Below are 21,985 nucleotides of genomic sequence, written 5' to 3'. Positions count from 1 at the left end.
CCACAATCTTTTCAATTTCTTCATCACTCAAGTAGGCTCCTTGAGCACGAACCATTTCTGAGGAACCTGGTAGGACAAACAACATATCGCCGCGACCAATTAACTTTTCGGCCCCAGCATAATCTAAAATGGTGCGAGAATCAGTTGTTGAACATTTGCACTCATTCTTTGTAAGAAGGTTTGTTTAGACATGGATTTAAGGTAAGGAGACCGTTTCTCCTGGGGGGACGGGCACGTCTTCTTAGCTCGTGCTGGAATCAGCTTATAGGCCTACACCTAAACAAGCAAATAACCCCCAAAATAATAATTTTTCATCAATATCCGAGCTCTATTAGAAAACGGTCGGCATTTCAGATATTGCTAACCAAACCCGGACAAGCTTGAAATGTACGATCATTATAAAATTTCGAAGACTCTGTTTCGATGAAGATTGAAGATTGAAGATGACTGTGTAGATGCGTTTGATGACGCGCCCACTACCGGCACTCCTAAGAAGATTATTGCGCCTCATCGATTTGTTCATTTATTTTTACTATTCCTTAACAGATAGATATATACATTTCAGATTTCCCCTATCGCATGGTAGATCCCTATCACAACTAACTTCATTGTTAGTCAAAATGTAATTCTAATGAAGTACACTGCAAATATTCCTTATATTGGTTAGCCTCGGGTTGGTCGATCGGTCACACCATTCATAATATCAAAACGTTATATTTATTTTAGTGCACTCCCTATACAAACGCTTGATGCCGAAAGCCAGCTAAACAGGCACTTCTATTGCTTAGCATTCATTACAGTATCACTGCGTAAATCCTCTGCGACCGGCATAACGCCGTGGGCGCCATTTGCCAAAACACAGAACTGAGGCACACTGAGAACAGCGGCATGACTCATTGCCGCCGCCAATTACCCGCAACAATGATCGCTGAAGCAAAATAGATCTGGAAGAAATGGTTCGGATATTACCTTGCACTTCAGCGTATACTGTTATCCACATAACAGCCAACTTTAACTTCCTTTGGATAGTGCTCACATAAAGATCGGATGTGTGGCTTCTCAGCAGAGGGGGTAACAGACACTTCTTCATTTGCGTTTCGAGCACCGCTATTATTGGCTGGAATGATAAAATGGACGGTATTCTCCACATTGTTAACTTTATACTCTCTATCGAGTAAAGGCCACCAGAGCTACATTCAGATATTCGTAGGTAGAAGGAGGATCATTGGACCGTTCGTGTAAAATATCACAAAACCACATTAAAGTATTCCAATGTGAATCAAGTCAGAGTAATGCAGTGTTTATAACAGGACTGCCATAAAATATGCGACCCACCATTATAAGCGAAGCATAGAGAGTAAATTAGAGGTGGAGTTGTTATTTAAGGGGCTGTAGTAGGTACAATATCGGCTGTGCTTAGGTTGTCGTCTTGCAGTCGGTGTTCCGAAATCGTACGTTATCCGGATAGATTTTACGTTAGTAGCATAAATCTCATGATAGTTTGTTTCAGAAACTATTCGGTGGGTCGAAAAGCTTTCGAATTGTATGCGATAAAGTGACGGTACTTCAGTGTATACTAATTTCTTACAGAAATTCGAGGTATTGGTAAACGATATCAAGGCCTTGTTGTCTATAACAACAATGACTTCCAGCCATGTCCTTTTGACCGTAATAGCCGATTATTTCTAGAGCCTACAACACAGGTTTTCCTCTGTTCTGAACTCAGCTCATGAGAAACCCATTTTGCTTTCTTACTTTGTTTTCAACGTTATTGTTATGATTTTAAAACATGCACCTCGCGACTCCCTACAGGACGTGAATTGTCCATGCTCTATTTCGCACAAAAGCTTTCGTGATCACAGCGACCCAATCTACTGTTTGAGGCCCTGAGATGTAGTCACTTCTTTTATGTTTTCAAAAGCTTCGTATCCATCCTCCCTTAAACTGTATTTGTAGGACACTGATCTTCTTCTCCCAGTGTTATCATTAATCCTCAGTGAATTTCATCACCTTCAGCATACACAAACTAAATCATTTATTTGGCTATGCATGAATCATGCGTAACCAAAGGTTCTGTCTAAAGTTCGTTTCCTTCAACGAGACTGACGTTCTTCCTAAGTAGCTTTGGACAAGCTCGTTGTCGAATATTACGGGTATGAAGCTTTAATCAACACAGACAATGGAGTATTCGTTGAACGCAGTAAATTTTCGTATGGAGATGATTCCGTAAAAACACTTTCTAAACATGCTTCCACTCAGCTATTTTACGATGATACCAGATTTTATTACAGACATTTGCCATTTGTATTTTACATAAATGAGTACACGGGTTTATTTATTCCCAGGCTTAAGCAGATGTTACCTGTACATTTTTACTCTTAGCGGTTACTGTATGCTCTGAGTCGTTACTTTTGTCAAATAATAAAACACTGTTTATTAGGAACTCTTCGACGTTTTATGATCAGTTATGACGGTATATGACGTCCAATTTACAAAATTGTCTAAGTTCAATATACCCTTACACTACAGGTACAATAGAGTTAGTTTTATAGTTATAGAACGGTAAGTTTTATACAATTCAAATCGTAATTTATATGTTTCATTGTAGAACAATGGCTGCTATTCTTATTTGTTGAGAAGAAACAGGAAGTTCGCAGAACAGGAAGCGGGGTAATACTCATGAACGAGACAGTTTCGTGGTAATACCTATGAACAAGAAGACACTGTTGTCGTCTTTATTATACCCGTATCCTTTATCGGCGGGGCATAATATATGTATATTGAGCTAAATCTTAAGCTTGTATGTGTTACGTAGCCAGTGGGTCGACCCGATTGCGTGCGTTGTTTCTAGCACGGCGCAATTATTTTACACTTTTCTTAAAGCAGGACAATGTGCATGTTTCTAGAACCTCTTTCTCCTATTACGTCTCGGTTTTCTATCGGACTGCTATTGTGGATGAAGGTTAGTTGGCCTTTGATGGCTTTGTCCTTTCAGTTGTTCGAAAACGTTTCGATGAGCCTAGTGTCTAGGTCTTCGTATGAGCTTACTAAGGTCGAGATAAACGTAGACTTGAGTAGATAAACCTCAGCGGAAGACCGCCATGGTCTATCTACTACGCCATGCTCTGAAGATAGGTAGCGGTACACAAAGCAAATGAGATTTAGAAGGCCACCGTGCCATATTTAAGTGTATAAGAATGTATTAAGTGAGCGAAGTCATCAACAATTCACGCATTTTTACGCTCAGGCTAGTATTTATACCGCGTCCGTATTTGTAAGGCCGTTGCGGATGGATTCGACGCTGTGAGAGAGATCAATGAATAACCCACTAGCTTTGAGCACGAAATACGGTGAGTGACGAAAAAGACTCCAATGGAACGGTGTTTTAGTATAATTTTTCTTGCCGTTATTAAGAGGTCACCATTGGCTACCGTTACAGACATTTTTATCCTAGTACTTACGCACAAGCTTGCTGAACTACGCTCATTGCGACACGATCGATCTTCATGTCTAGTATTTCTCTGTTTATCTTGTCAGCTACTCGCTTGTAGTTAAATTAGCACCTGAAAGATAATCGGCACACAATGGACCCGACGCACGAACTTGAACAACTACTTACTGTGCTTATGTCTGGCGGTCGAGAACAGATCGTTCGTATGTTTATGACTTTTTGTTTTTGTTAATACAGTTTAAACCAGTCTACCGCAGTAGTTGATGAAAAGTTCCTAGTGAACGCTAAGTTGCTGTACTACTGCCAAAGGTCGTCTATCGGCATGTCTCGATTTCAAGAGTTCATTTTTCGAAATTTTATTTTCTATACAATACCCATTAGATACAGCCGCCATTGTTGCCACTTCGGTGGAGGACTAATACTGGCTTGACAAAGCTAAATAGCTCATTGTTGCTTCACGTCTAGCAGGTATTATTTACCAGATGATAAATCCTAAACTAATTTTCTCTTTCGCTTTAGCTTTTTTTCTCTTGTACACACACACACACACACACACACATTCACACACGCATTGACCGTCAATTTAGCTTGTATTCATACAGAAGTACAGTGTTTTATGTGACCGTCGCCAGCGTCCCCTCTGACAACAGTCGCGACGCTTAACCCTATATACGCTATTCACTGGCTTTCCGAATTGTCCGAATCAATTCGGAAAGCTAGTGAATAGCGTGGTCTAGTGGCCAACGGCTAGGGAATTCAACATACGTGTGGCATTTAACTGTTGCCTGGTAAAAACGAGAACGGTGGCAAGCAGAAGAGCTCACGCCAGAATGTCTCTGGGTAAAGCTCACGATGCCTCTCTCTCTCTCTCTCTCGCACTGGTGTTAAGCTCGCCTTGTCGTTTTGTGGTAACCCGTGCAGCCATTGGCTGGCTATGTAAATATGACCAGTAGCAAGCTGATACACTGCGAAGCTACGTTTGTTGGTTCGGCCCGTGTACCCGTAACATACATTGATTGAATAAGAAGCGTGAGGAGTCGCTCATACGAGGTCTGGAAAAACATCGTTCCGATTCAGCTTCTAGAAAAAAAGGGGTCTGTCTTTACGGCCTTTAGTTTGTATTGTGTCTGGTTCGCACACCGATTTTAAGAAGTCTTTTTCTTGTAGAAAGCGCGATGCGATTCAGTATAGGCGTTTTGCGTGATTTGTAAACACCGAAGATCTTCAGCGATCTCGGCAGTTGCTTAACCCGCCAACAATAGCTTAGATGATAGACGCTGATGTCATCACGCGTTCTCTTGAGGCGAGAATGGACTGAGCGCTTTTTAAACAATCGTTCGAATGGGTATTAGAGTGAAGGCCAACGTCACGTCATTTTTCTCCTTTATGTAGATCGGTCATCGGCCAACCGGCCGTCCTGATAAATGTCAAAACGCACAAAGGGTGCGCGGGAAAGCGACAATGAAGGTAGGCGCAAAAATTCGCGTTCAGGGTAAAATACGTGACTAGGTTTTGTTATTAACGTCATGTTTTGATTGTATGACTTGAGAAATCAATGGAGTTTGTTTAAGTAGATGATTATTGGCCCGTAGTTTAATTTCGGTTCGATAATTGTTGAGAAAATGAAAGTTATTAATGAAACGTTGTTAGCTACCATTTATACATGTACTTGCGGAGCTGTCACGATCGTCTTTTATGCAGCCATGTCTAACATATGCATATGAAAGCTTGTTTTATGATGCAGTGGGGAGCAGCATTGAAGGACGTGCACGATAGATCAATGCGTTACAAGGTCATAGACTTTCAGGAAACGCATGATATTGTAATATTTCACTGGCCAATAGAGCCGATGATAAATGTTAGCATTGACGTTTGGAGCCGCGTAAACCCTACGCTCGATAGCTACGATTTTAGGTCGGAAGTGGTTGTATTGCCTATGCCTAAGGAAGAAGGGTTGGTTTCCGAGAAAAACTATTTTTTCTTGGAAAAAGCGCCAACGTTAACCTGTGGCTAATAGCATGTCGGAAGTATTTGTTCTTGTTTGAAAGAAATTTAACATCAAACTTGATTTATGGTCATGGCCACCTTCTTTAACGGATTAAATAAAGTCAAATATTCAAATGTGGTAAGTTTTTAACTTTAGTCTCTACATTCACATGCTAAGTTTCACCATGAATATATATAAATTTTCATACACCAGACTGCAGGCAGATACTCAGTCAGGAATCAGGCAGACAACTGAAAAACAAATATTGGGCTTATATACACAGAAAAACTAAACGACCCCTCACCCTAATTATATTTAGGGGCCTGCAGATAGTAACAAGTATGTTGTGTTTCCATGCTAGTTCTTAGAATGTGTATATTCGAAAAGTAACCAACTACACACAAAATAGGATCGCTTAATCTTTGTTAATGAAGATCTCGGTGTTCAGTGGTGATTAATCGGATCTGGTGCAGAGCTTGCGTACTGATCCGTTCTGATGAACGAATTTTTAACAAATAGCTTGCAAGCACTTGTGTCCCTCGTATAATGGTATTACATGTCATATAACACATGCAAACGATAGTATACTGACAACACAAATTAGGTAATTAGAGAGAGTCTAGTATCGCGATTTGTGGTCACTTTTTTAGTCGAAGCTGGCAACCAACTTCAGTGAGTCCGAACGATTGAGCAGTGTCAGGAAATCCTTCATTTCACCTAAGAACCCAAATTCCTGATCTATATGTATCTCGAGTATTACGGTACTAGTGTACAAAAAAAAAGAACGAGGCAAATGCTATATCCACAACAACTTTTCGCTTTTAAGAGTAGTCTATTCAAATAAAACGAAATTGCCCTACAAATAAACACGCTAAGCGCCAGATTATATATCCCGAGTAAATGTACAGAAAAAAAACCTATTTTGCTACTTCTTTCCTTAAGGCCTATTTCCTTGGGTGATTATGGTTACCCATATCCACGTTTCTTTATTTTTTTTCTTTAGATAGCATAAAAGGTATAACTCAAGCGCAATTCTTTTCAAGAAGGCTTGCTTTCCCAGTCACTACAAAACGCTTTGAACCTTGCATGAAAATTCAGTCACTCTTATTTGAACTAGTTACAGCTGTCCTATTACATGCTATCTTCTATGTATGTAGCATTAGCTCGATACATCTCTGCGAATCAGTCGAGACATAAACAGTATTGACAGATACGTGCATACACAATCCAATTGTATTTCAGCTATCAAAAATTCCAGCGTTTCAGGAAGATTTGTCTTGCCTGGCATACCGGCGATTCTGAGCAGTAATAAACGCACACCGGGGACAAATACAGTTCAAATAAACGTGTCTGTCTAAATACGCGAGACATAGGTACGAAAGGGTAATTTTTGAAACGGTCAAACTTTAACAATACTTTACAGGATAACCTGTATAGGTTTAAGTCGAGGACCAGGCAGTCATATAGACTAGGCTCCTCCACTTACTTTCCCTCGAAAGGCCTTTTCCGCGTTTCTGTATGCCTGTCACGCCTACAAATGCCAAGAGCATAACGCAAAAGCAAGTGCCCTTTGCCACCTGGAAAATTGGGGTCTACAGTTTTTGATCGTTTTTTATTTGCCTATTCGCTTCGGCTACGTATTCGACATTGGGTCGAAATGAGTCGATGTCGACTTTTTAAAACCGTATATGAGATGGCCCTACCATACATCCCTTAAATTCGATCCACCGAAGTCGCTTTACCTATTAGTGTCGTTCCTTGACATTGTTATTGGGGCAAAAAATAGAAATCTCGCCCAGACCATTACACCCGTATAGGTGTCAGATTAGTTCTAATCGTAACCATCTTTTAGGACCGTTGAGTCAATAGAGCATGTGTCTTCTATACAAAACGTTCGAGTCCTACTGCGAGTCAAATATGTACATAACCGCGCAGGTGTGCCTATATACGGCTCTTTTTTTTCAGAAACAATAACAATACTTCAAGAAAATGTTTTTTTTTTTTAAATTGAGCACGTAATGAGCCTTATTAGCTTATCAGTAATTACTGGGCTTATAGATACTTGGCGGATTTGTACACTATACCAATGTATCGGCTTTATGATTGAATTCGGCGTTACAGAACTATCGCTTAGAACATTAATTTGATTGCCTATCCCAGGAACTATCGATCAATGTATAAATGTTGACTGCAAATAGACGGTCGTCACTTTTTCGGTTCGGCTTCTTTGCATACTCAAATACGCCGGACGTTTTTAAAATGTTCCCAAGTAAGCCCAGTTTCCGTTTTGTCACTGCTTCGTCCCACTTGTACACTTCAATTGATCACAGCACGCTTACCAAACTCACATTAACATTTTGGTTTTTGATGCGATCTCTGGGTCGTCATCAGGATAGCCAATAGTTCGTCCTTTTTTGAGGAGACGGGTGAGTTCATTCTTCAAGAAGGTAGTTTGCCAGCAGCTTAATTATTTGCTTATCTATAATAGACGCTTCCCTATCTATGAATAATAGTTTTGTTGAAATATCAGAAATTGAAACATAATCGGGTTTAGAAATTGTCCCATGTGGCTCACTATGGGTGGATTTCACGTACAGTTTCTAAAACACTGAGAAATTATCGCGTTTGCGTGCGCCGTTAAAAAGGAAGCGTTATTTTTTGGCCGAATGACCCGAACGCTAACCTAAACTCACCACACGTCACTTGAAAATTGCACTATTAGCGAAAATGCTCAGATGATGACGCAACTAGCACGAAACCCAGTTTTCAAGCAATCCCGCTACTTCGTTCGGGCTCGTCGTAGAGCCTCACGACGCACAAAGGTCATCTAGTTAGTCAATCCCTCGTGGCAGCCCATCAATCAGCTTCTAATCTTTTCGAGTATCAAGCTTTGCTATCCAATATCGCAGGGGCTATTTACAGATAGTTGTTTCTAGCGATAGAGCTAACTGAAACGGTTGTTGACACAAATAAATAGCCATGTTTCGTCTTGAGAGCATTAGCTAGCGAAGACTACGAGCTGGTAGAAGCAGAGGCGATGACCTGGGCAAACTGGGTATGTCGAGCATATGACACTGCACTTCACTAACGACTGAAAAGAAGTGTTTCGGTCTCAGAAGAACAGTTCTCATATATAAGCTGCTAAGCAAGCTAGTTCAATAATAGGCTTCTGCCATTTACAACAACACAACAAGGCGTTTAATTGTTGCAATGTCACAGCGGTAGAACGGAGTCGGTCTATATTTCTAATTACGAGATATGGCCGATACGTGCAGAAAAACGTAGAATAGCTTATCTCATACATTTCTGATAACTGTAAGGTAGAAAGCAGGATAGTTCATTTGAGGCTCCGCTAAGTCGTCACAATGTCGTGGCGTATACCAATGGGGGAAAAAAAAAACTAATCTAGATATTGAATTTTGTTTAAATGGCCCCCATGGAGACGGTGGTGATATGGTGACATCGACCATTCAGACCGCGGATGTTTGAGATTACGCGGTGTATTTGAGCTTCACAGAGAAACGTGCATACAATTGTATATGTCTCGAGAAGGCCGTGTTTCCTTCCACGCTGAGAATTAGTTGTCTGAAACAACGCTGAACGGTATGATCGAATGTAGAGTTTGGAATCTTTATTTTATTGATGTAAATTTATTAATTAATTGTAGTTGCAGACCATACGAGCTACTTATACTCAGAAAGCCACCGTTTAGTGTCTAGCATGGAACTACATTTTTTTTTTTCATAGAAGCTAGAACTAGTTTACATGCAGCTAGCCTTTGCTGTGGCCTTTCGGTGACATACTTGTGCCAATTGGGGTCGTTCAGTGCGTAAGGCATCGTAAACTCTATCAATCTCTTTTTCCCTAAAGGACCCAGGAGTATATCTATTGCATTCGAAAGAATTACGAAAGAAAAGCTGATCGACAAAATGTCTTGATGACTAAACGATATAACTATTCGTATCAATTGATAGGACGCAAGCTGAGGGAGTAACCTGGCCGGAAAGAATACCTTAGAAAAACCATTCTGAGCAGTGTTTTAGTTATTGCGTTCAGCAAATAAAATTAGCTAAATCAGCGGGCAACATATTACAGGTAAAACGGTTTTACGAAACAGGCAGCCAATTAAGTTCCTTTGATGCAGGAAATTCTAGGTACCATTATTCGGACGCATACTTTGTACACTCGCTTATTAAAAATGTATTATTAATCAAAACCTACTTAAATAAAATGTAATATTAAAAAAAAATAAGAAAAACAGATTCCTGCTATTTAAGCGTGATAAAAGAAGCGTCGTATAAAAGTAAGACGCGCGACTGCTGCTTACATAACGAGGTACCGCTTTTGATTGGAAAGTTGACATGTTCAAGGTGGCCTGGTCAGGTTTATCACAGCGATAAAATTGTTCTTATCACTGGGTCTGACCCACTTTTTAGACCAACGTCAAAGTTTTGGCGAGCCCCAAACAAGCAGCGAAGATTACTTCAAAAACGATGCCAAATTAACTACGGGACAGTTGAGGCTTAGCACGGCTGACGCTGCAAAAGATCGTCGCCTTCATGCTCCGTAGAAAAGTTTACTTCAGATTATGATCCAGCTATACGTCATACTTTTACTTGTTACGTATTTCATGGGATTCTGTCTTTACCATCATCGACAATCACTCATCTAATCGCACCGTCGTTTTCTTCCAGAAATAAGACTTTTCAGCGAGTCTTTTGGTAGACCCATTTTCGTCGGAAGGCCGCATGGTCATCGAAGTAGAGCATGTAAATCTACATGCTCAGGCAGGACTGCATTTTGTTTTTTTGGTGTCGACATTTCGGATTCTCTTATTCAAAGTATGATAGGCAAGTGATCCTCCCCGCGGGTCCGTTTCCAGTTCGACAGAGATAAAAATAGACTGGTCTAAAAAAATAAAGAAAAAGCAACGGCGAGACGTAAGAAGACACCTAGTAACCGTTACTCAAAAGAGCCTAAACAGAGCCAAAATTAATTTATTATGATTATTAAAGTACGACAATTTATCATATCAATATTATAAGGCATCTATTGAAAAGGTACTAATTGTTTGTACCTCTATCCAGTCACATTGTTAACATTTGTTACATGATCGTGTGCAATATTTCCAATGAAACGACTTACTCTGATGTAGTAGTTGTCCTAAACGATGTCATTAACTATGAATCCTAGAACGGAATTGGTTAAGATTGCTTTGTCAAAATCCACTAACGGCACCATACACAACACAATTGTCCCAAATGCCCCTTTGTCTTCGCTCAGCGTTTTGGCACTTGCATAATCTATTTACTTGCTTCCAACGAAGCCTACCAGCACCGTGTCGTCTTTTTAGGCCACGCAAGATTTGCTTAGGTTATGCACCAGCATAAATGTCAGGTCCTCCAATAACTTCTGCCACCTGTCTAATATGCGTATTATTATATTTAAGCACTTCGCTCGGGGTATTCACAAGAACTGTATCAACGCTTCACCTTTGAGACAGCCTTGACTCGGTCTGCTATAATTTCCTGCATCCGTATCTCTCTATGAGCATTGTTCTCTTTACGACCAGCAACGCGCCGTCAGCATGCGGTCGGTGATCATGCCCGCGCATTCAGCCTTACACAATCTCGTCTGTCAGAGTCGGCTGGCACCGACGTGTGTGAGACAAGCCGGTTATTCAGTCAATCGTAGTATTTCGTTTACGCTACTCTTGCTTAGGCTGTCTTTGTGGTACGTTCGTCAGGAACGCAAGCAACTTCAAGTCTCAAGCTTTCTGGATTCGGAGCAGCAGTCACGTGCGGACTTGACTGGTCTTTTCCGCAAGTTCAAAAGCCGCCACAGCCACCGGCGGTAGCGGCAACCGAAGGTTGGAGACGCGAGTCTAAGAAGCGATTCAAACTTAATGGAAAAACTATAATAGTAGCGCGTGTGCGCGGTTACACTGCAACCTTGTCCTTGTGATTACAGTAGCATGTGAAGATAACTTTGAGAGTCGAACGAACAGAGGATGCCGACCCTGTAAACGTGCAAATAGCTGTAGCGCCAGAACCAAAAGGCGAAGGGGAGATGAACAAGTAAAGGCCCTCACGGCTTAAAGAGCGGCCGTCGAAGTTGACTGCCGCCTGGCGGGGGAACGCATACGCAACAACAAGACTCCGGGGACTAGGCATGCAGTACGACTCAGATGTAGTGCAATCTATTGTGAGTATATTCATAGACAGGGCAAGACTAAAGCTGTCATAGACGGGCATAATCGGGGCCTCGTTCGAACTTGAATGCGGATCAAAAGGCGATAGAGTAGGCTCGACAGGGCGCTGAGGCTTCACTTGATCGCTCGCTTGCATATAATTACGTTCGGGCAGATCTGAATGAAAAGTTCTATTATGCTGTCGGCAGCAACATCGTATGAACGCACTCCTGATTGAAATATTTACATGCAAATTGTGGAAGATAATGCCTCAGTTGAATAAGCCAGAAGTGTGCCTGTGGCATCGTGCTTCAATCGAAGGACGGCTACCATCGCGGTCGATGTACCTTTGCATCTTACCTCAGCGGCAAGGCCGGTCAGGACCTAAAGACACGCTAGCAACGACGGCTCTGGCAGTTACAGTAACAACGAAATGTATTATGGTTGGCAGTAACACGATGGGCCGATACGCCATTTAGTGGTTGCCGATTTAAATAGATCATCGTTAGGAATGGACCGAGCCGTCGGCTGTTCTTTACGGTCAGATACTTCGCAATTTGTGCTCTTGTGGCTTGCGGTTAACGTCGAGCTATAACACTGCCGCTGCTGTTGCGGCGGACGACGCCACAGCCAATACCATGACCGTTACCGACTACTGCTCAGCTGTTGCCCTTGGTGTGCTAATACAGTCTCGAAATGTTCGTCGCGGTAGTCTGTATCCATAGATATGATGCATTGGCTTAGGCCTACTCTCTGTAGACTATGGGAAACAGAATTTTGCCCTTCAGCTGGTCCTTGTCTCGCGAGCTGATCCGCGCAAACTCGATCAAAGCTCATTGACCCAATGTAAACATGTATGTATACTAGTGTATACGGGTACACCTGGTATTCCTAAAATAGTTTGAAAGAGAAAACAGAATACTAAAAGAAAGCTATCTAACGGCATTCATTTGAGATGAATATCTGAAGCAACGCTTAACGACAAGGCTAGACACAGAAGTAAAGACACTTAGTTGTAAAAAATATTATGTACAGACATAGCGGTGTAAAGGTGAGCTGACCTAGGGCAAGGTTACGACTGACGGGAGTGTCTAATCGTTAGTCAGCTGTGATTTGTTCCGGTATACAGATCATGGCCCAGGCAGAAGATCAGCAGTTATTGGCTCGTCAAACGCAGACTGTTTTACCGTCTGCTCGTACGTGTTATATTTTGGAAAAGAAACAACTTCTCAATTACTGTACATTCTACGCACGTGCGTGTACGACCGTTGACCAGACAGACTTCTTTTTGGCCGCTTACTATTCCTCTACAGGCGTTAAAACGGCCAGCTGTGTTAGGGTGTCGTCACATTTCTTTGTTGCACATAAGGAAAACTTTAACTATTGCTTAAGCACCAACGCTAACTCAAACCGAATACGCAGTTAAGGTGCATTTTTGGCGGCCTGTTCTCGATAATCCTAGTAGTAATTGCTTTATTTAGAAGATCGCCATTGTCTGTATCATTTGTTTATTTTGTTGGGTATTTACATTGTTTATTTTATTTTGGAAGGGCTATTAAATATATGTATATAAGAACATTATGATTATTAAAGCTCTTTGACTAGCTACTATAGGCTGCGAACATTGGCATATCGTTGAGGCTTGCTTGACGACCGCAGTTTTCACACAGGTACAACTTCATTTTCATCGAATTTTAAGTGGCACAAATACTCGAGGCATCTATAGTCATCCAGAAGTAGTCAGCAGATGCAGATAGGAAATAACGACTGAACAGATCGAACAAAAACTATTCTTTATCCAAGTAAGTTGTTAATACACGTTTTTTGAAAATAATTTTCTAGTCAAGGGCACAAATGTTAGCAGCTTTTTGTATCCCGAAACTGGCTGGGTCCAACTTGAACAATATGCAATCCGAGCGATAGGATACCACTACCTGTCACGTATTTGAAAAGCTAAAATTGTTAACGGAGAAGGGGGATGAACGCAACGCGGATCACCCCCATCATAGTGAGCATGATTTATGTAAGTTAAGACTATCAAATTTTTTCTTTTGTACTTTCGATCCTGAAGGTAATGCCCTTTCCAAATAAAGAGCTAAAGAAGTGTATCCGATATGATATTTTGACAATCACGCTTGATTTATATGTAATAAAAAAATTATGTAATGGAAATTTATGAAAGTATTATTCCGAGCTAGTCCTTTGAGGGATGTAATATTTCGACGTACGACAACCAAAGTGTTATTGTTACTATCTGCAACAGTCTTAAGATTGTAAATATTCGATAATCTAGTATAATTAAAGTCAATACACCACAATGGTGACCTTATCGATAGGCGATTGATATGATATGATATGAAGGAAGACGGCCAAGGACAAGCAAAATTCCCCAGTTAGTAAGGGGTGCACGCTAACAACAACACAGTTTTTTCAATTTCTTCTAAGGCGTTCAGTCTGATTGGTGTCACCAACAGAATGGTTGTCAGTGTTTATAAAACAAAAAACAAACTTCCTACACATCTGTTGTATAACAGGGTACAATGTCGTTGATAGACCTTCGTCGGTGTTTTGTATCGTGTGTCTAGAAAAAAATGCAGACAAAGGGATCGGCAGCGTCTATTGAACTAGTTACGTAATAACTACTTGTCGTTTCAAAGTTCAAATTTGTGTTAAAGTGCTAAGCCAGACGTATAACGCCGCAATAAGTTACCTCAGTATAGAGGACTGAGGAATTTATCTTCCATAAGGAATTAGACACTGCTTAATGCACTTATGAGAGCAAAAATCTATATCCTCTGAAAAATAAGCTCAAACATTTTAAACAAGTATTAAAAATATAACTTTATTTATTTCGATAGGCTGTATGCTATATATGTAAGTAAATATATATCGACCAGGTTTGAATTCATATAAACAAAACAGTGATGTAGTCAGTAGCCTCCAATGCACAAGGTCCGGCACAAAAACTTTGCTAACAAACAAATCATGGGTTTTTGTGGGAGAGAGTTGCTTTATTATATAGAAATTAATGTAATACTGTCTTTTTGCAATTGTATGTCGAGAACGGCCTCACTTAGCGCAAAAAGTATACACTATAGTCACTGCCCATATGTTTACCTAGCTACAACTTTTAGGCTAAATGTATTGCACTTAGATTGTTGAAGTAAAGATGCCCCAGTATCTAAAATACAATTGTATATTGCTCTGAACAGGAACACCTATACTTTTTAACAAAACCATCATAGAATACTCAACGTTAACTACTACGCTTAGATGTTTCCGTACCATAAATCTATCGAGTATTTAAATTAGGTAAGGGTTATGGTTCTGCCTATACTCTGTGACAAAAGCAATCAGGTCAAAAATAGAACCCACGTTATTAGGCAAGGTCACAATCCTTAGCTTCTGACTGTGTCTGTAAGTTAGGTTGAATTGGCATAGGTGCCTCCTGGTCGGGTTCTATGTGTTCGGGGTCATCAATAGTCGGCAGAAGACGAGCCTCATCGGCGACTCCGTTAACTAAGGGAGGATCTTCCTCATTTTTTTTAACTAGACGACTGAAGTCCTCTGAATCGGTCCGGCCAATGGTGCTGTGATCATCAGCGCACTCTGTCTGGTTTTCTCCGCCGGTAGGCTGGTCATAGCACGCATCTGGTAACACGACTTCGGGTGCGGATTCGGAGGCATCGTCCTGTACCCCATCGCCATCAGTAATCTTTAATGAGACAGGTATAATTGGAGGTTTTCAACAGCTCACTTGCAAACCGCACAAGTCAGATCGGGAATTGCCAACGTTACTTGAACTTTGAGTTTAAAAAATGAGAAAAATGTTTTTATTTTTCAGCAGTGGCTATTACTAGTGATAGCCTAAGCTAAAATTTAACTATGAGAAACTATTCAAAGTTATAGCTGTAAACGTAGATGAACTAAAAACAACAGCGTGTCCCTTAATGACTTTTTTAAAATAGCAGTTCCGATTATTTCTGCCAGGTTCTGTCAGTATTAGATTCAGTATGACATGAGCTAGCGATGAGTGACTTCCCTGATTCTCTACCGCTGCACACAAAACAAGGTAACCTTGCACTGCGAGCCATATCGACCTGACCTAGCACATTCGTGTATGTAAAAACTTATAGCATCCACCCAGGTTACGCTCGTTAGCAGAAAAAGTCTGGCATCGCTGATTCAGGGCACCCTTCCTACACCATACCTACACAATGTGAATAGAACAATAAAAACAGATAGATCTCATAGTCGATCCTTACCCATCCATTTTCTACCTAAGATCGATCCATTTTTATAGTCGATGTAAGTTTTCTTGAATGTTCTACTGTGATAGTACGTACTTATAGCTTGATATAACAATAATATCAATATTAAATTACGAACGGACGATCGGAACGAAGGAGCGCGTAGTATAAAGGTTGACGTTTATCATTACCGTCATTTGACTAGTCGACGCGGAGCTGGAATTCGTGATAATTATTATCTTGTCCGGTTCAATCAATGAACTGGGGTTATCACACTGGCCACGAACAGCACAACCACATCGTCGGCAACGGTTGCTATTTACCATGGACTGCACGGTTTCGTCTGATTCGCCCTCTGCAAAGCCGAAGTAGACAATGCATGAAATAAGGAACATCATATACCTTGACTCTACGATAAAAGATGACTGCCATTTTCATACAAGCCCTGTAGGAATTTGATTTATAATAGAATTTGACGGATGTTTTGAGGAATCGTGTGGAAGTATCAGCGTAGAAATTACATGTTTATCACATAATGAATAAAATATATACGAAGCTATAGGATAACTCCATTTAAAGGAGGTTCCTTCTTTCGATCATGAGCTATTTCATAAGGCCACCTAAATTGCTGCCATGCTACGGGGTCTGGGCGTTATAATTTTATTATTCAATTGATTTAGTCAATTTAATTAGTATAGTTCCAAGATGGATATGTGTATTTATTTGTTAAAAAAGCGCCGTCGACGCGACAGGCAAACCTTGCGATTCTGAGGGCGTGTCTTCCTGATTTTCCTTGTCCTCCCCCCGATTGGCCTCGCGGTGATTCATTGTTTCACGACGCTTAAAAACGCCTGATTCAAATTCCTCCGAAATTTCACGTTTTTCCGATACAGTTTCTATTTTATTATTAACTGACATCTGTAATTGCTCATCGGGATACATCCCGCCACGCTCAGTGTTAGTAAATACACCTGTGTCGTGGTAGCGGGCTTGGTCTCCGGTAGTGGCAGGCCCTTGTTGAGTATGAGCTTCATGTCCTGTACCAGTACCGTGCGCTGTGTAGTTTGGTTGAAATGAAACTGAGTTTGCGAATTCGTGTCGAGAATTGTCTATGCATTGGTCGACTATATGACTATCTCGTTTTTTCTGTCCAGACGAACCTGGAAGTGGGTGCGATATTTGTTCAAGATGTTTATTCCCTTCATAAAGAGAAACCTGCGGTTGGCCGCTTGGCGCTGTTGATGCGTTTCCTTGATTGTCAGGGAAGTGATCCTGGGATGCTATGGGTCTCGGTCCAGTAGCATATGATCCCAGCTCCGTGAAGCTGGACGAACTTTGCTTAGCCCGATCGCCTTCTGAAGAAGCAAGTAAACTGTCCGGTTGAGGGCGGAATTGCTCTGGAAGAGCCTCAGTCGAATGATAGTATTGGCTACTTGAATATGACCCACTTGGCAGATATCCTCGCCGACTATCTAGATACGAAGCTTGCGCAGAAGTCGTATTGCGATGTTTTGACTGGCTAGAGGAGCAGCTTCCGTCAGTCTGTTCATCAAGTTGTCCGCTCTTGTTTGACGGGTACAGTTGCGTGACTATCGGTTGAGCCCCTGGCGTCAACGGATTATCGGACAGCGACATGGGTAATCGAGTTGAGGGTTCGCTGGACATTGGTGCAGAGTCTACTGGGTGGCCGGGGGTATATGGATGAACACGTTGATTAAAGGCGGAGGCAGATGCCGTGTACAGCCATGAATTTCGTTGAGATGGATCAACTTGTGATGCAGCAACTTGGAGATGACGTTGTACGCTTTCTGATGTCCCTCTGGTTGCCTGTGATTGGCAGGACGAATTTTCAGCGGGCCGTGAAGACGCTTTTGCGTCGAGTACTCCATTTATCGATCCCGAGGTTACAGATATTTGTGACAATTGTGCGTGATACGGACTGTATCCCGATAGTCCTGCTAATTGTCCTTGAAGATGATCTTCCGCCGGAGATCCCGCTCCAGGAATCTGCACGTAGCGTGAACCACTCAACAATGGTGCAGGCATTGGGTGAGACTGCCGCTGAGCATCAAGTGATGGTCGAGCTATTTGCAGTGAGCGCTGAAGGTCTGCAGCGGGACCCACTATTCCGTGAGGATATATTTGGCCTGAAGCTGATGCTCCAGATGTCATGTACGACTGGCCACGTTCAACGGAAGCCAATTCAGTCTGGTAGTGACGTTGATCTATTTCCACGCTCGATCCAGCCATGCTCAGGTGATCTAGCGTTCCAGCTGACGTAGTCTGCTGTGCACAGAAGGGTTCAGTCCACAGGTGTTGTTTGCCGGCAGTTGTAATCGTGCTGGAACCACGCCTAATCGAGCTACGAAGCCCAAGCGGGCGGCTGGAAGCATATCGCTCGGAGAATCCAGGATCGATGACACTTTCCGAAGTAAACGAACACAGAAAAATGAAGCAGCTTAGCTTATATGAGTGTACTGTTAAAGAGTATCAGCCACAATTGACGATTTTCGGTTCGAAGCTTAAGTGATGTTTATGCTAAATATATGGAACCTTAACGACTTCTTTGGAAAAAAAAAAAAGAAATCATTCGCATCAATCAAAGTCCCACCGAGTACTATAAATTTAAAATCATTAATTAATTTAACCTCGCTTAGTTTTTCTTTGAAATGACGACACAGGATTAATTTTGTGTCTTGATTCGCCGAATCGTCTCAGTAACAGGATTTGGAAAGCTTTTGTCTTATACCAGGTTAGAACCCGCGTACATGTGATCTTTATTTCAATAATTAATATTAGGATATGCTGAAATTTTACATCAGAGACTTATAAAAATTCACAAATCTGAGATAGGCTTTTTGAAAGCCCTGTCTTTCACGAAACGACTCAGGGTTGCTCCGTCAGGAATCTTTTCGTATTTAAAAGCAACACCTTTACGAAAATCAATGGCTTCGCAAAGGTCGACGGAAAGCAAGGACACGAAAAAAATGATAAATTTCCTGAACATCTACAAAGGCACACTCTTTGCTTGTTAATACCTAATCATAATTGCAATATTCGCTGAATGATTTTCTGCATGTGAAGATCCAAACTATGCACGCTCTCTCTCAATAGTTATCATGATGGCTAAAGGATAGCTAATCCTTATGAGGGTATTTTGGCCTGAGAATTTTTTCAGCACGAATAAGGAACTACAGGGCTCAGCTAGAATGACTAGGTACGTGCGAGTTCCGAACGCTGTATTTCGAAGCTTAAAGGGAAATTAGTCGTCTAGCTTAAGTCCTTACATGGAATCATTGTTTCTGAGATGACCATTAGAGGCATTATCGTCTACATCACACTATCGGCTATGCTTAAAATGGTACAGCAAGTCACTCATAAACTGGACGTCTAAGAATAGCATTTCTATTCGAAACTGGATATTATACGTACCTAAATTCGCTTAATGCGTCTTTTGACCTGAAACGTTATGCGACATACAAATACTTAATCATTCAAGTATGTTCCTTATACATACGATAAAACTCGTCACAAAGCAGTATAATTTATTCATTTTGCCGTGTCCGTACGTTTTCCAGCCGAGAAGCTCCCCGGAAGCACTTCTCAATGCCTGCTGAACGTAGCGCGGCGGATTTAGCACAGACGAGGGCGAAGCGTACATTCGCGGCTGAATCCCATCCTCGGGGCCTCTAAACGGGGGCCCATACGACTGGGAACCCGCTTGCGTAGCACCCGGAAGCCGTAATTGATGTGCCGTCATCGAAGCCGAAATAAATCGATCGCGTGCTCCGTGCTCTACCGGGATATACGTAAGGTAAAAACATAAAGGCACTTATCCTCAACAACTTTATGATTGATATGAGGAGATTTTTTAATTTACGATTTAACTTACGATGTTACTTAAGTATTTTAAATAATAGTAAATGTTATAATATGAGATAGGCAAACCAAATTGTACGTGGTGCTCAATCGTGAACTTATCAGCTGCTCGACGCCCGCAGATCGCGCATTTGAAAGGGCGGGCCCACGCCTCTGAGCGGCCAAGGTCCATAATTCCTCCGGATTGATCCTGAAAAATTCAAATTGTAAATTGTCACATGATCGACCAAACAGCCTATCTTGTTTCTTCGTTGTGTACTATATGTATCTGGCGCGGCTTGAGCCCGTGACCTCTGACTTCTTCAAATAGAGATTTTGTTTTATGCTGCGCATTTGTTAATCTACGCAACATGCTAAAAATAAAAATGTTATTGTTAAATTACTTCTCTCTGAAACTTACTGTTCTATTTGTAGAAAAAAGCGGCAGGCTGTTCTAGGTTTATCTGGGGCTTCGGGCATAATAAGGGAACTTGATGTTAAATGAACCTCGGCATTAACAAAGCAAAATTAAACATGGTGAACATAACTACACTATCAAAAATATCCATTATTGCTTCTATATAAAGGCGTTTACGATAATAGTTCGAGCCAGCACGAAGATACAACGTTTGCTGAAGTATAAACACTCACAAACTTGCAGTTATTGACTGATAAAAAAAAAAGTGCTATTAATTGTAAACGTCAGCTTGCGGAAGGGGTAAAGGTCAAGTTCAATCAGTTAAACTTAATCACTAAAATTCATCTGTAACCTGTCTCCGGTATAGAACTTCCATAAGCATCAATAAGCCCACTATGCCCAGATTGAGATAAGCGATATCTGTAATGCTATGAAGTAATACGTTTAATTAAACTTACTTTGAAATTATTATATGGCGAGCCACATTTCAAAAAGTGAAATTACCATTTCTGCAATATTACGACCTGTAGTCGGTAGTCGAAATACGCATCTGCATGAGTTTACCAGGAAGCGAGTGATTAATATAACTGTCGTATCCAGGATGCCATAAGAAGATGTTATGATCTTTCCAGCCGTGTGGGTAATATTTTGAAATGCGTTGTACTTTGGAAAAATATTCCGTCCAGCGTCTAGATAATTATTATAATAAAGATATGTGTTATTGTGCCTTATGGCTCTTAAGATATCTTCAGTTCACACTCGGAAAGCTTCCGCATCCCGTGCTTCGAATTATCCACTATATTATCTTTTATCCCAATGTGGTTGTGCACTGGAAAGTTAGTCACTCCAACTTTTCCACCTGGCACCAAACGATTGCCCGCCGCCATATTCGATACCACTATATCAGGTTATTGTATCGTTTAACTAAGACAGTAACCCGACTCTTCGCTAACATGGTTAACGCATGTAACCAGCCATATATGCATACGGCATGTGCGTGCGCATACAGAACTAGCTGTCAGCATCGATTAGATGGCTATCATCTGTACACAACCACTACAGCCGCTTATTAGTACGCGTTCGTACCCTTTTGATTACATACTATGATCTTTCAAAGACTATTAGCAGTTTTTCTTTTACGGTCAATGGGTTCAAGTTATATTCTCCCCAGCGGTAGGTGGATGGATGAGCGAACTTACATGTTGACGAGTCACCGGCGGCAATTGTTGCTGCTGTTGTCCGTGCTGCTGTTGCGGTTGCATAACGACAAATTGGAACAACTATCAACACCCGGCAAGACGTGTCTTTCTCACTGGTAAGGTTGACGGACACAGCTTAGCTGTGCCTGCCCTCTGTCCTGAGACACAGTAACTCCAGCGACGAGGAGACGAACAGAAGCACGAAAAAGACTGGTAGTAATGTATCGCAGCTACGAAACACTTGTGTGGTACGATTAAAGCAAACAACGCCATTCGTCTTTAGCGGCACTTCGTGCAAAATGGCTGATGCACGCTGGACGAAAAGAGGTCAGGCGGGAAAACTACCCACATCAGCAGACGGACTGGGTAAGGAGAACATCAAATTTAGTTTACTTTTGTTACGATGTTGTTGATAATAGAGGAGTTTTCGAACGCCGTTGAATTAGAAGAGGTATAATCCTATTCATCACAGAACTCATCTGCCTGCTGCTGTTAGTCGCTAAATTGGAGTTTATTCCATACGACGAGATCTAGGCTACGAAAAACAACATGGATAGCACAGGCAGCCGATAGGCCCGCTGCTGCTGCTGCTGCTGCTACGACGACAAATGAGCCCGAAAGACTTATAAGAT

The 21,985-nt window shown here is 41.4% G+C and overlaps 2 protein-coding genes across 9 annotated transcripts in view; both read right to left on the bottom strand.

The window, feature by feature from the left end:
* LOC111273765 (calcium-binding protein E63-1) overlaps positions 1-11,454 on the bottom strand; it is a 32,345-nt gene extending 20,891 nt beyond the window's left edge. For 6 of the 8 annotated variants that reach the window (XM_086973598.1, XM_086973600.1, XM_086973597.1 and 3 more), the window contains exon 1: positions 3,462-3,480. Coding sequence is in view for 2 of the 8 variants with exons in the window: in XM_022855706.2 (XP_022711441.1) it covers positions 10,584-10,615 (32 nt within the window). In the remaining 6 variants the exon portion in view is untranslated. Of the gene's footprint in view, positions 1-3,461; positions 3,481-7,786; positions 7,806-10,583 lie in introns of those variants that run through there. The other 2 variants (XM_022855706.2, XM_022855713.2) reach the window with 2 other exon arrangements.
* Positions 11,455-14,443: 2,989 nt separating this feature from the next.
* LOC111273756 (uncharacterized) lies at positions 14,444-21,679 on the bottom strand. The gene is made up of 6 exons (XM_022855687.2): positions 21,354-21,679; positions 19,827-19,947; positions 19,448-19,673; positions 16,637-18,300; positions 16,070-16,233; positions 14,444-15,343 (listed from the first exon to the last, which is right to left on the bottom strand). Exons 1-6 carry the CDS (start codon positions 21,414-21,416, stop codon positions 15,008-15,010), a joined length of 2,574 nt encoding a protein of 857 aa, XP_022711422.1. The 5' UTR covers positions 21,417-21,679; the 3' UTR covers positions 14,444-15,007.
* Positions 21,680-21,985: the final 306 nt, after the last annotated feature.

This window comes from Varroa jacobsoni, unplaced genomic scaffold (assembly GCF_002532875.2).
Source record: "Varroa jacobsoni isolate VJ856 unplaced genomic scaffold, vjacob_1.0 scaffold_18, whole genome shotgun sequence".
NCBI classification, from domain to species: Eukaryota; Metazoa; Arthropoda; class Arachnida; order Mesostigmata; family Varroidae; genus Varroa; species Varroa jacobsoni.
Note: the sequence above shows the minus strand (reverse complement) of the source record. Positions and strands in the feature narration are given on the sequence as shown.